Source organism: Ctenopharyngodon idella, chromosome 17, assembly GCF_019924925.1.
Source record: "Ctenopharyngodon idella isolate HZGC_01 chromosome 17, HZGC01, whole genome shotgun sequence".
NCBI classification, from domain to species: Eukaryota; Metazoa; Chordata; class Actinopteri; order Cypriniformes; family Xenocyprididae; genus Ctenopharyngodon; species Ctenopharyngodon idella.
Window position 1 is genome coordinate 3034002 of NC_067236.1, and position 12351 is coordinate 3046352.

Sequence of the window (12351 nt, forward strand, 5' to 3'; positions counted from 1 at the left end):
CGTCGAACGTGACCGACTGAAAGGGAACTGGACATGCAGAAAGCTTTAGTTTTCAGATTTGTATTTCCCTAATTTATAATAATTTACAAACGTTTACGCATCCTATCACTTGCATTTTCAATTATTACATATTTTGGATACTTTGACACTGCTTTTCAAAAAGAGAGTAGTTCTCTCAGCTCAGTTTTACCATTTACCACACATTTTACCATGGCATTTTAGAAATGGGCATCATCCATCCAAAAACCTATATTGGTTGAGCACTACTTATTAGTAACTAGCCTAACACCTGTACACCTACAGTTGTTCATTAGCCAGCATTAGAGCATTGCTGAGACTTTGCTTTTTCAGAGCGGCTTTCACTAAACCATAATGCACACTTAAACTAGAGTACATGACGGCATCATGTCAAGTAGTCTGGGTGCTTAGCATATACACGGAAATAAAACTGCTTAGTCAAACTGCGCAGGAGAGAACCACTCTCTAAAAATAACATGCTTCGCATGAGCTGTGCTTCTTTAATAAATACAGGGCAAAAAGCACACATCAAATCCCCTGACTGAAAATCTATACGAAATAATTATTCGAGTTAAAATCCTGAGAAACAGCTTGGAGTATTAATCAAGACGTGTCAAAACACAGGTAGCAGAGCTGATTGCATCCACCTGCTGAGTGACAAACATAAGTGAGGAAAAGCTTTAAATATACACAGGGCTAAATGATCAGGAGGGGGAAAGAAGGCTTGCTTTCTCTTTTGATCAAATGACATGCAGCCAAAAAGGCTTACATTGATTTCTCAGGGAAAGTCCAGAGAAAATAGTAATACAATGATCTGAAATATTGGTAAGTCCGATTTATTTGGACTTTACCATTGCACCACATGGAAAGAATGAGAAAGGAGAATGATTACATGGATCAGATTTTTTTTCGTCTGCTTTTGAAGCGTGAATTGGCTGACTGGCGTGACTTGGCATGATCACAGAGCACTTGAAAGGCATCAGCGGGAGAGCTGAGATCTACACCTCTCTACATCTCATTGCAGCACTGAAACAACACCGTTCTCGTCTCTGTCCACAGTGCAGCCAAACTTAAAGTGCGCTTTACTTAAGAGCAGCATGAAATGGCATTTGCAGCCTGTTTTACTTCTGTAGTCTGGCATAGTTTTGTGAATGAAAACTATATTTAATGTGAAAATGTAGACAGAGATTTGATTTTATAGTTTGAGAATTGATTGGAAAATGTACAAATCTAGTTTTCCTATAATAATAATTTTAATTAATAATAATAATAATAAAATGTGTATAAAATGTATATATAATAATAAAATTGATATTATAATAATAATAAAAAATTTAATTATTAATATTATTTTTGCATTTATTTATTTAATTATCTCTAAATATAAAAAAAATAATTAAAAAAATAATGCATTAAATACATTTTAAAAATAATAAAATAAAAACTGCATTTTCATCTGAAAACTACTGTTGATATATATAAATGAAACAGTATCAGCAACTGTTTTTTGAGCACATATTGAAGTTTTTGTGGACTTATATTTATAACCTATAGGCGCTCTGTATTTTTATCATATTATAGTGTAAACTAGTAACCCACTCAAGGTTGTGCAACAGCTATTTTACCGTAGTTAAGAGGCTGTTAGTATTGTATGGTTCTTTTTTGTGGTTGACTGCTGTAATCTTACACACTGACATGATATTTGTGCGTGATGATAGTTGTTTACTATTTCGGAAAGGGTCAAGGGTTTTAGATTGCATCAGAAACTCAGCATTTAGTGATTTTGATACATTCATCCCAGATTATTGCATTTTAATTGAACATCAGTTTGGCAGTTTAAGAGTTTATCTATGATCTGTCTGTGTAACTCAGAATAAAATCTTTATGTAGTGCCTCTCGGCTGGAGCTTCTGGAATGTGTCTGTTCAGCGTAGATTCCTGATGCCAATAAAAGGCTTAAATATGTGTAAAGGGAGAGATAGTGAGACACTTCGTTATGAGTAACAGGTATGGTCACCCTTTAAAATGTCATCATAAAAATGTCTATCTTCCACTGAATAAAAAGCATTAAGTTCTTTACTTGCTAGGGGGAGTGGAGTCCTCTAAAATTAGACTCTATTGTATCTTAACCTTCACTGGTCAGACGGTTCAGAGTAGTTGGCTGCCAATTTCACTTCTTTCATTAATAACTGTCTTCCCTTTAATAGTGTGCCTTCTTGATATTAAAACCCGAGGGTTGGACATTTCCTGTCAGGGAGAGGAGAGATGACGGGATCCGCATGCCAACTTTCGCCATTAGTTAACAATCCTTTTACTTACAGAATTCATTGTATCCTGAGCTGGAAGTCTGCAGATTTGTTATCTCTATAAATATAAGTTCTTTCTTATAGGATCTTATAGGATCTCGTTATATTGTATGTTTATTACAGATATCCTTATTTCAATGTATTAAGTATTTTACACAAAACTTGAAAGTAATAAAAATTAATAACCTAGTGAAGTTAATTCAATCCAGTAAATAGTTAAAAATTGACTTTTTTAGTCAACATTGTGAGTGTATTTTTATGTTTAGAATGTTATGTTGTTTGACACTGAGGTGAAAATCATCTAATTGCTTAGAAAAATTGTCTTAAAAAATCACACGATTTAATGTATTATTCATAACTGTAGCATAAACTGTGTGGGATTTATATGTTGATGTCTTTTTTAGGGTCGCTAACCTCGAGTATTGAGCCATAGTAATAGTGATACTCGATGGTGGAAACACCACTAATAACCGTACTAGATCTTCTTCTTTGCCTCAGCTATTATTGTCTTTTTCAGTGAGCAGCGCCGGGAGCCCTTTCAAAAACACCTCCAACTCCAAACCACGTTCCTATTAAAGGAATTTCACAGGAGAATTAGACTAAATGGAAGCCAGACTGAATATCTGCGGCAGCATTCGAGTCAGAGTCCATCTCCACGTCTGCCCGGCACCTTTGATCAGCTCGCCGCAGCGTGGGGCCCCGGGGCCTCATCCTCCGGGTCCCGTCTGGCTGATTGAATGTGACGGCGCAGATATAATATCAATACTTTCTCCATGATTAGGAATAAGGAACTCCTGTTCTTTGGCAAGTGCTAACCGCATTAAGTCAGTTCTGGGACGGGCTCGCGAGAGCGCCAAACGCAGAGTTAGTGTCTCATCAACGAGTAATAGGGAGCAGACAGGTGACAGGCCTGTTCATTACACACACAATCGACTGGCCGCACACACACACAGATGCATGGAGTCGTATTTTTCATTATACATCCATGCCGCTTGCTTTCATTTACAGGCGCTAATGAGAAAATGTCCCCATTGATGGCAGTGTTATCACTTTGCTGCCATTTGTTTGCTTTAGCGCGGTAAAGAGGACGTCTGCCGTTCGTAACACATTAGTCTCATTTTGAAAACACTGTCAGTTTTTTTTGTCTTAAAGGGAAAAATAATTAAAAATAAGCATCCTTTAACGACAAGCTTTATGGAAGGTCACTGACAGCCCGACTCAAACCAATGCATTTCAGTCTCGGTTAATTTAGACGTATTTGAAATAACGAACACGTCAAGCAGAATGCAAAACAGGATCCTTCATCGTGATCTTTTTTCCTGTATAATATGACTAGCGTCAGTCTGCTGACATCGAATTTTGTCTTGCTTGAAGGTTGGTTAAGTTTGCTTTTATTGTCTATCCACTCACTGCGGTACTATTTCTCTCTATTAGCACGTAGGGATCGAGGCCTCGACTGACAGGCGTTGATGAAACTCGAGCCGGCCCGAGCCGAGGGGACGTGTCTGGGAACAAATGGCCAACATGAATTCATTATACTCATTTGCGATAACAAGTGCTTGTGGTTTTAATTGACTTAATCAACAAATAGAATTAATCAGAGATTTCTAATTAATGGTAATTGATTGAATATCCACTGGGTCACTGTCAGAGCTCCGTTCCCGTGTCCTTGCCGTCACTGTAGGGGATTTGGGGCTCCGCTACTCAATCTCACCGAGATTAATTGAAAATGTTAAAATTGCAGCGGCTGTAAAGAGCGAAATGAAGTGTGCGCTCGTTTTCCCGGCGGAGAACGAGAAACAAATACCCCCGAAACCGAAAGAGCAGAGCCTGTCGTCTGGCTTTTTTTTAATCCTCCGGAAAGCACGTCAGAGCCGGTGCACGCGTCATTTAAACTCTTCTCGCGCTTAAGTCGCACTGCGCACCAAAAAAAAAAAAAATGTCAGAATATCATAAGGCTTAGATTTTAATGAAATTAAGTGGGAGGGAAAGATGGGGAATTGGAGTTTAAAGGCTTTAGGCTGCGTCTGGATGGAGGCACGGTCTGTTCTCATTTTGTGCTGAATAAAGAGATAAGCAGTTTTTTGGAGGAACACTCTTGGGAGGTCTGTGTAATACACATGCATCTTCACGGCTCGGCTCTCCGCCTCAGGTGTGATTACAGACTCTGATAGTGAGAGACCTGTAGATTAATACTGTACACCAGATGGATTTAGCCACACGATAACAGCCAGGGGAGTGAGACGAGAGAGAATAGTCATACCGCCGTTCTGAAGATTGTGTGAGCGCCTAAGCACGTTGTGAGACGGCTGATCCTCTGATAGCTTTATTAAAAAGCACCTGATAGATGATCCGCCCATGATCTTGTCTGTTCTTACAGTGGATGGACAACTGAAGGGAGGCTATACATGTTTAGTTTCACAAAAAATACTCCCCACAGACCATTTTATTGCTCAGTTCTGAAGCACAGCGTGAAGTGGACATCCTTAAACGTCCTTAAACTATAAATAGTTAACTTTAATTGATAGTAGTCTTATAAATTAGGGTTATCACAGTTTTGAATTGTTAATAGTTTTTTTTTTTTTTTAATCTTTATTTGCTTTTTCAGTTGTTTTGATTTCATTTGTTTTTCACTCTGTCATTGTTTAGTTTTAGTATTTTCATAATTTTTTTTTTTTTTTTAGCTTCAGTTTATTTAATTTTTATTTCAGCTTTAGGATTTACTTTTTAGGCTGCCGAACTTCATGTGCTAATTGGTATAGTTCAGTTTGTCTTCACAGTATAGTGTTATTGCTGTCTGGTGACATTTTTATAGTTAATGAAGATTGGGAGTAATGTTTAATACTATATTAAAGGCTAAAATTACTAAAAATTTATTATTTATAGTAATTAATCAAACTATAGTTAATTATAATATTTTAGTTTAGTAATTGCTTATCCAATTTATGATTCTCATTTAGTTTCCATTTTAGTTTGTGTTAATAGAACCTTTTCACAGACTGTGATGACGCATTTTAACGGTCATCAATATTGTAAATCCTGCAAAGTTTTTTATATTTTCATTTTTTTTAAAAACGTATGTACATTTATAACACTATACTTATTATTATATTATCTTTGCATCATATGACAAAAAACTAGTTAACGCTGCTGTGAGGGTGTTTCTATTACAGCGGCTATGGGAGTGACAATAAAAATGACATCTTCCTCTCTTCTGACTGCCGTTATCAATCGCTCTTTTTTTTTTTCCTCTCTTTTTGAGTTGTGAAAACACTATTGTGGAGTTTTTCTTTTGCTATTTGAGCACATGGAAACACAAAAAATATATTTAATGTATTCTCTCATTCACCACTATAGAATTTCACCCAACTATGACGACTTCCGCTTCTGAGAAACCCAGAAATGTGAAAAGGGTCTATTGCAGTAATGCTGCAGTTAATGTAGTTCATTAGTCTAATTGTTGGCCTATTTAAAGTAGCCAAGCAGTGTTTAAACTAAGGGTTTAGATTTTTAACGTGTTTTAATGTGCATAGCAGCTCAGATTGTTCGATCTTGAGAGAATTTAATAAGAAATGTTTGCGTTCATATGGACTTACACAATTTGAGACAAAATCTGTTCTGAAACTGGGGTCTGATTTTGCCTCACTGCAGTCTAGGAGAAACAATCGAGATACTTTTCATTTGTGATTTTTTTTCTTTCACAATATGCTGTTATGTCTCTCTCTGTCTACCTCTTTCAGTGTTTTGATATCTGACTGAGGCACCAGAGCCCGCTGGCCCCCTGCCAGCGTTTCAGTCTCAGTGCTGGTTTGTGGGTCTGAAATGGAGACATTGTGTGGACTCACATACTGGAGGAAAAACAGCCTACTCACTGCTCCGTGTGTTTGAAAAAGCTTTTTAGCAAACATTGGCGCACTATACTGCACTGTTCTTCTTCCTCAATAAAACTCAATCAGTTTATGGGAACCAGTAATAGAGAAACAGTGTCATATTTCTATTGTTTTTGGATGTCAATGTGGTATACATGCAGTGCTACGTTTTGTGCTATTTAATCTGAGGGGAACTGTGGTATCGATTGAACATAGTCATCTGTATTTTATTGACATATCTGAAGGGTGACGTTACAGTAAGTTAAGGACTCAGTGGTAGCCTGTTGGACTCTATTGGATTCAGGTGTGGTACATGTTGCTACTTATTCTGTTGAAGGAATGCTCACTTAGACTGAAAACCTTCTGACTGACAGGCAAGTAGGGCTGTCACTAACGATTATTTTGGTAATCGAGTAATTGGCCTATTACCAATGGCCAACGGCCTGGTGATTGTAGTTTTTACACTTTACAGCCTGATCAATCCATGTTTAATATTGGCCAAACAACATTTAATTCAAATATCCACTTAATCTTTAATATTTGGGCACTTCTTTACTATAGAAATGCTACAACCACTGTAATTTCTTGAGCAAGAACATGTGGACATCAAAGCATGCAAACTCAGAGCGAGGGTTTTATTTTAAAATCACGACGAACAACGGTTCACATATTTAGAAACATATTGATGTATTTATTCTCCTGTGTTGGCTTAGGTTTAAATGATTTACATTACAAATCTGTTGAAATTGCGCTTGTTGCATTCCCACATGAACTTTATAAGCAACCCAAACTTACAGCATATGCTGAAGATGGTGTTTGTTAAAAGGGCTGCTGAGATGATAGCAGTGCAACTCTTCACTAAGAAACACAAAGTGCGTCAGACATTATGCATTCCCAAATGCACATTATTTGTTTGTTTGGAAACCCAAACAAACAGTACATGCAGAGACTGAGTTTGTGTGGAGCAGCATTTACTGTGAACAGAGCCGCTCTGAGCCGCTGGACCAAACTCGTAACCTGCACGCATGTAAATAATTGAAGCATCACGCTTCACCCTGAATCCTGCAGCGCATATATTTAACTGAATAACTAAAACTTAAACCATAACTAAACTTAAATGCTACAACAACTACCTTACTAACTATTAATAAGCAGTAAATTAAGAGTTTATTGAGGCAAAAGTCATAGTTAATAGTGAATGTGTTCCCCATACTAAAGTGTTACCAAAGTAATAAACATCTCCCAGTGCAGTAAGAAAAAATACACTTATATTAAAGAGGCAATCTATGAAAACAAGTCTTAATATCTTATTCAGTGCTGCTTCTTAAGTAAAAATCTTGTTTTAACAATTTTTTAGATGTTTTGGCTGGAGAATAAGACAAAATTCTTACTCTAGTCTATTAACGTGTGGTGAATTCTTGCTAAAATATATAGTTGCCAAATAAAACCATCTATTTGATACATGTTTGTTTGTTAGTTGTTTTTTTTTTTTTTTTTTTTTTGTGGGCAGAATGCGTCACATGTTCTGTAGGCATGTATCTAAATCTGATATTAGAGGCTGAAGAAGTCATGTGTTTGACTGAGAAAACGTTAAACAACAACAAGCTTTTTTTAATATAAAATGTTTACATGTCTTTAAGAAACCAGGGCACTACATCTCCCAGACACCGTACACCATTAAAAAAAAAGTGTCCATTTGACTGTCAGTTTTTCATCACCTCACACGTTTCTATCTGTCAAAGTTACAACTCTTGGGCATGATAACTCTATCAGCATGTTCGCTCCTCGGCCTCCTCTCCAGCACACTGCCATAGCATTTTACAGTCTCATTACCTGTTAAAAAGACACGGGAGAGGGAAATATGCTAAAACAGAGGAGCGAAGCACTCCAGGAAAAATAAAATCCAATTTAAATGTAATGGTGAAATGTAATGGTGTTTAATATTTATTGAAAAATGTACAGAAAATGTAAGGCGGTGCTTTTCGGGGCTGGCGGGATTTGCATAAATTGTTCTCTGAATGTTTTCGTCCCATACCACACATGGAGTAGCACCGTCTCTTCGCAAAGCTGCTGCTGCATATGTAAAAGGGGTTTTGGTGCAGGTGAGAGACCATCAGAATGCTTGCAACCGTTCCAAAACGTGCACATGGGGTGTCTGCACCGGCGTGGTCGTCTATAAGCTCTGGCGGTTTCATTAAACAAGTGTCATAGCTGGACACTGAAGCATGGGAGTGCAGCTTTGGCCTTTAAATATTTAATTCTGTCGTGTTTATAGGGAGAGGGGGATGTGATTTACATGCTCCTGACAGGCTGAATTGTTGTGGAGACCTCATCAAGCGCATGGGAGTCTCTTTTTCTCTCTCAGTGTCATTCTATCTGTCTCTCTCTCTTCATTCACTATGTTCATTCATGCCACGAAAACTCTGAGTGGTTCTGAGGTGCAGTGAGTTCACATGCATGACTAGCAATAAACCCCATGTTGTAGTTGTGGCAAATGTTGGAGAATAGTTCATTAAAGTCCCCCTGTAGTCAATAATTTTATCCTTTAAAACTCATCTTTAATCACCAAAATTACATATTTAAACGTTTTTTCCTTTGGAAAAAAATTCTTAATGCCTTAAAATAGCTTGAATGTAACTCTACACACTTACCTCATTTAATATACATGGATCTATGAATATGATAATTAGCCCCGCCTCCACTCACTCGCACAAGCTTAGACGACATCCACTCGGTCAACTTACTGAGGTAAACGCTGCACAATGGTATCGCTTTTTACAACGTCGGACACATAACACAGCGTTTTGCTTGACTATGTTATCAAACAGCTAATAATGTGTTACACAAACCATGTTCCCGTTCGCGAGTCAGGTAGCTGTCTTCTAACAATCAGTATCCTTAGAAACGCTTTGAACAACTCAGAACATCAGTGGAGAAAGGCATATAGTTCATCATAACATTGTAATATACATCATACATCCGCCATATTGCTAAATCTACCCGATTTTTCATATCAACAGAAAAATATACCGGGATAACCTTCTTTTGAGACTCTTGCACAGTCAGTTAATGATATGCTAAAGCCCGCCGATACGTTAACATGATTGGTTACAGTGTAGTTTGTGACGTCAGAAACACCAGTGATTTCAAACCGCGGGTTTGAAACTGTCCACTGGGGGACTTTAAAAGTCTTTTTTAGTAGACCGTAGCTACTGTCACTATATTTCTGTCCCTTTGTATTGTGTATAAATAATACACAAGAATAAACACACTTTTCTAGAAAGGATCTTTCCATTTCTCAAGTAACTTTGGGAAGACTGATTCATTTTAGCGATTCATTTCATTTGAATCAGTTTGTTCGGATGGTTCATTTAAAAAAAAAACAAATCATCACTCAGTAGTATCCCCAGAAGTCTTTGAGCAACATTTTAAATATTCAGTAACATTAAAAATGTAACTTCTGCATCATTAGTTCGAACAAATCTGATTAATTTTAGTGAATTCTTTCATTTGGACAGTTCATGTCCAGACCAGCTACAAAAAATAATCACTGATTCATTTTTAGTTATCAGATGAATCAAGTGCTCCCTGAAGTCCATGCACAGCATTTATGTCATTTTATTATTATTATTATTTTAATATTTTCTAGCATTTTTATACAGCTTTTATCAATGTTTTTTGTATTAATTTCAATTAATTATGGTGTTTTTATTTATTTTTTATTTTTTTTAATACAGCTTTTTATTTTTGTTTTTTGTATGCATTTATATATATATATATGTTGACTATGTTATATATGTTTATGCTTTTACTGTAAATTATATCAGTGTTTTTATGCCAGATAATTACTCTTAATTAATTTATATAATCTTATATTTGTACAACTAAAGCCTATTGCTCCCTTAAAGGGATAGTTCACCCAAAAATGAAAATTCTGTCATCATTTACTCACCCTCAAGTGGTTCCAAGCCTGTATGAATTTCTTTGTTCTGCTGAACACAAAAGAAGATATTTGGAATAATGTCAGTAATTGAGCAGATCTTGCCCCCTATAGACTACCATAGTAGGAAAAATAAATACTATGGTAGTCAATGGGGGGTGAGATCAGCAGAACAAAGAAAATCATACAGGCTTGGAACTACTTGAGGGTGAGTAAATGATGACAGAATTTAAATTTTTGGGTGAACTATCCCTTTAACTAGCTTCAGTGTGGTTAGCTACATTGTGACTTCCTGTATAGCTAACTTCTTTTTCAAATGGCTTACTTGAGTGTAGTTTTAAACTCTTTAAATTATCAGTTTAAAAGCTCAGTTTCAAAGTTAGGCTTTTAGAGTTGTGTTGTGCTTCCTGTTCTTTCGTAAATCTCTCTGGCATTAACATCTGAACCCTGCCCTTAACCTGATGACAGGGATGTTTAACCCTGTTTACTAACACAATCTATGAGTGTTTGAGAAGACTGTCCTGCTCCTGTCTCTGCAGGCTCTGTGTATGGAGGTGCGGGGCAGACGGAAGGGCATTTCCTCCGTGCTGAGGCTCTGTCAGAGACTGCTGGATGGGCCTGAACAGCAGAGCTCAGAGGCAGAGCGCCAGTCGCTGCAGCTGCTGCAGGTCAACCTGGTGAGACGTTGGGAGGCCATCGTCATGCAGGTCCTTCAGTGGCAGACCAGACTGAAACGCTCCCTGGGCAGAGACCAGGTCACATATGCTTTACACTACAGTTACAAGTAAACAAGATAACGTATGTATTGTGAATATAAACAGGGTGGTGCATGCCAAGGTAGTGCTGTCTGAGATCCACGCTATGGACGGTTTGTGTTTGCGGTGGAGTGGCATACTAGCGTACTGTTTACTGCATACTATGTTCTGTTTACTTTATATTATTTTTAAAAAGTAGTTGTATGCTACGTTTGCATTATTTAGCATCTAATTATGTTTACTACCTGTTTTCCATAACGCTAAAAAAAGGTGCAATAACTGTTTTGTGAGTTTATCTCAGTATGTAAATAGTATGCATTGATAAACCGTAGTATGCAATGTTGCTGTTACATGACCTTACTATGTTAGATGTTTAATTCAGCAACTGTGCATCCATCATGATGTAAATATGCTTATTTTGCAGTATTTTGTATAAAACTTTCTTTATTTTTGACAGTCCGTTTAAATATTTTGTCAATAAGGAGATGTTAAAATTTGTTCATATTACCTCTGGTTCCTAATGCAACCATTATAATTCAACATTCTGATATGTAATTTATTCAACCCTATGGAATCGGCTCTTTGCAGATCCCCTTATACTGTATGTTGCTCTGGTTAAAGAAAACTGTCCAAGACAATTTGTTAAGCATAAATACGCTAGTACCAATAATATAGTGCAGCACTGCTGTAACAGTGCAATAAGAATGATATATAAGGCAGGGAAAGTGGCCACATATTATTCTTGAATACACCAAGTAAGGGGACAGTGGCTAGATGCGCTCCCTAGATACCCACTGTACTGTGAACTCAATCGATTACAAATGCTGCCAGAAATAACTGACTGTTCTTAATGTACATTGAGTAACCCATAGCAATGAAATAACTTGATCTTGTGTCCCTATCCTGCACTGAAAGGGAGGAAGTAGTCTCTTAAAGCACATAACATGTGCGCATACCGTGTTCACTGCAGTATAAAAAGACTTCCCATCCTGAAAACGGAACCCTTAACTAGTCTCTTATTGTATGTGTGGGACCGTTACAGTGCGTGTTAAACAGGGGAGTGGGCCAAGGGCTAGACTTCGCCTTTTGTCATGTAGATGTTGTGCATTCCTGCATGGCAGCAGCAGGGCTCTGGGGAGGCTGCGTGCTTCACACAGAAAAGCCCAGCAACCTGTTTGTGAACGTCCACTCACTTACACAGGGAAGACAAATTACTCGCCCCTCGCTCAGCTTGACCTTGCGGGGCTGAAGTGCAATTTCACTTTTTTGCGGCTGCAGAATAAAGGAAAAGAAAAATAATAGGGAGAGTTTGTTTTTGTGAATACAGTACACTTTGTGAGATGATGAAATAGCTGACTGTTGAATGCTTTAGGAGGCCTTGCTCACAACAAGGCTTGTCTGAAAAAAAAATCCAGTCGTTATGCTTTCATTTTTATCAGGATCTCTTTTTTTCCAGAATATCAA

The 12351-nt window shown here is 37.4% G+C and overlaps 1 protein-coding gene across 1 annotated transcript in view; it reads left to right on the forward strand.

Moving 5' to 3' along the window:
• Window positions 1-12351, forward strand: part of akap6 (A kinase (PRKA) anchor protein 6) — a 156325-nt gene that overhangs the window by 134605 nt on the left and 9369 nt on the right. The window contains 1 exon segment of the mRNA XM_051868342.1: window positions 10672-10887. Coding sequence (XP_051724302.1) covers window positions 10672-10887 — 216 coding nt within the window.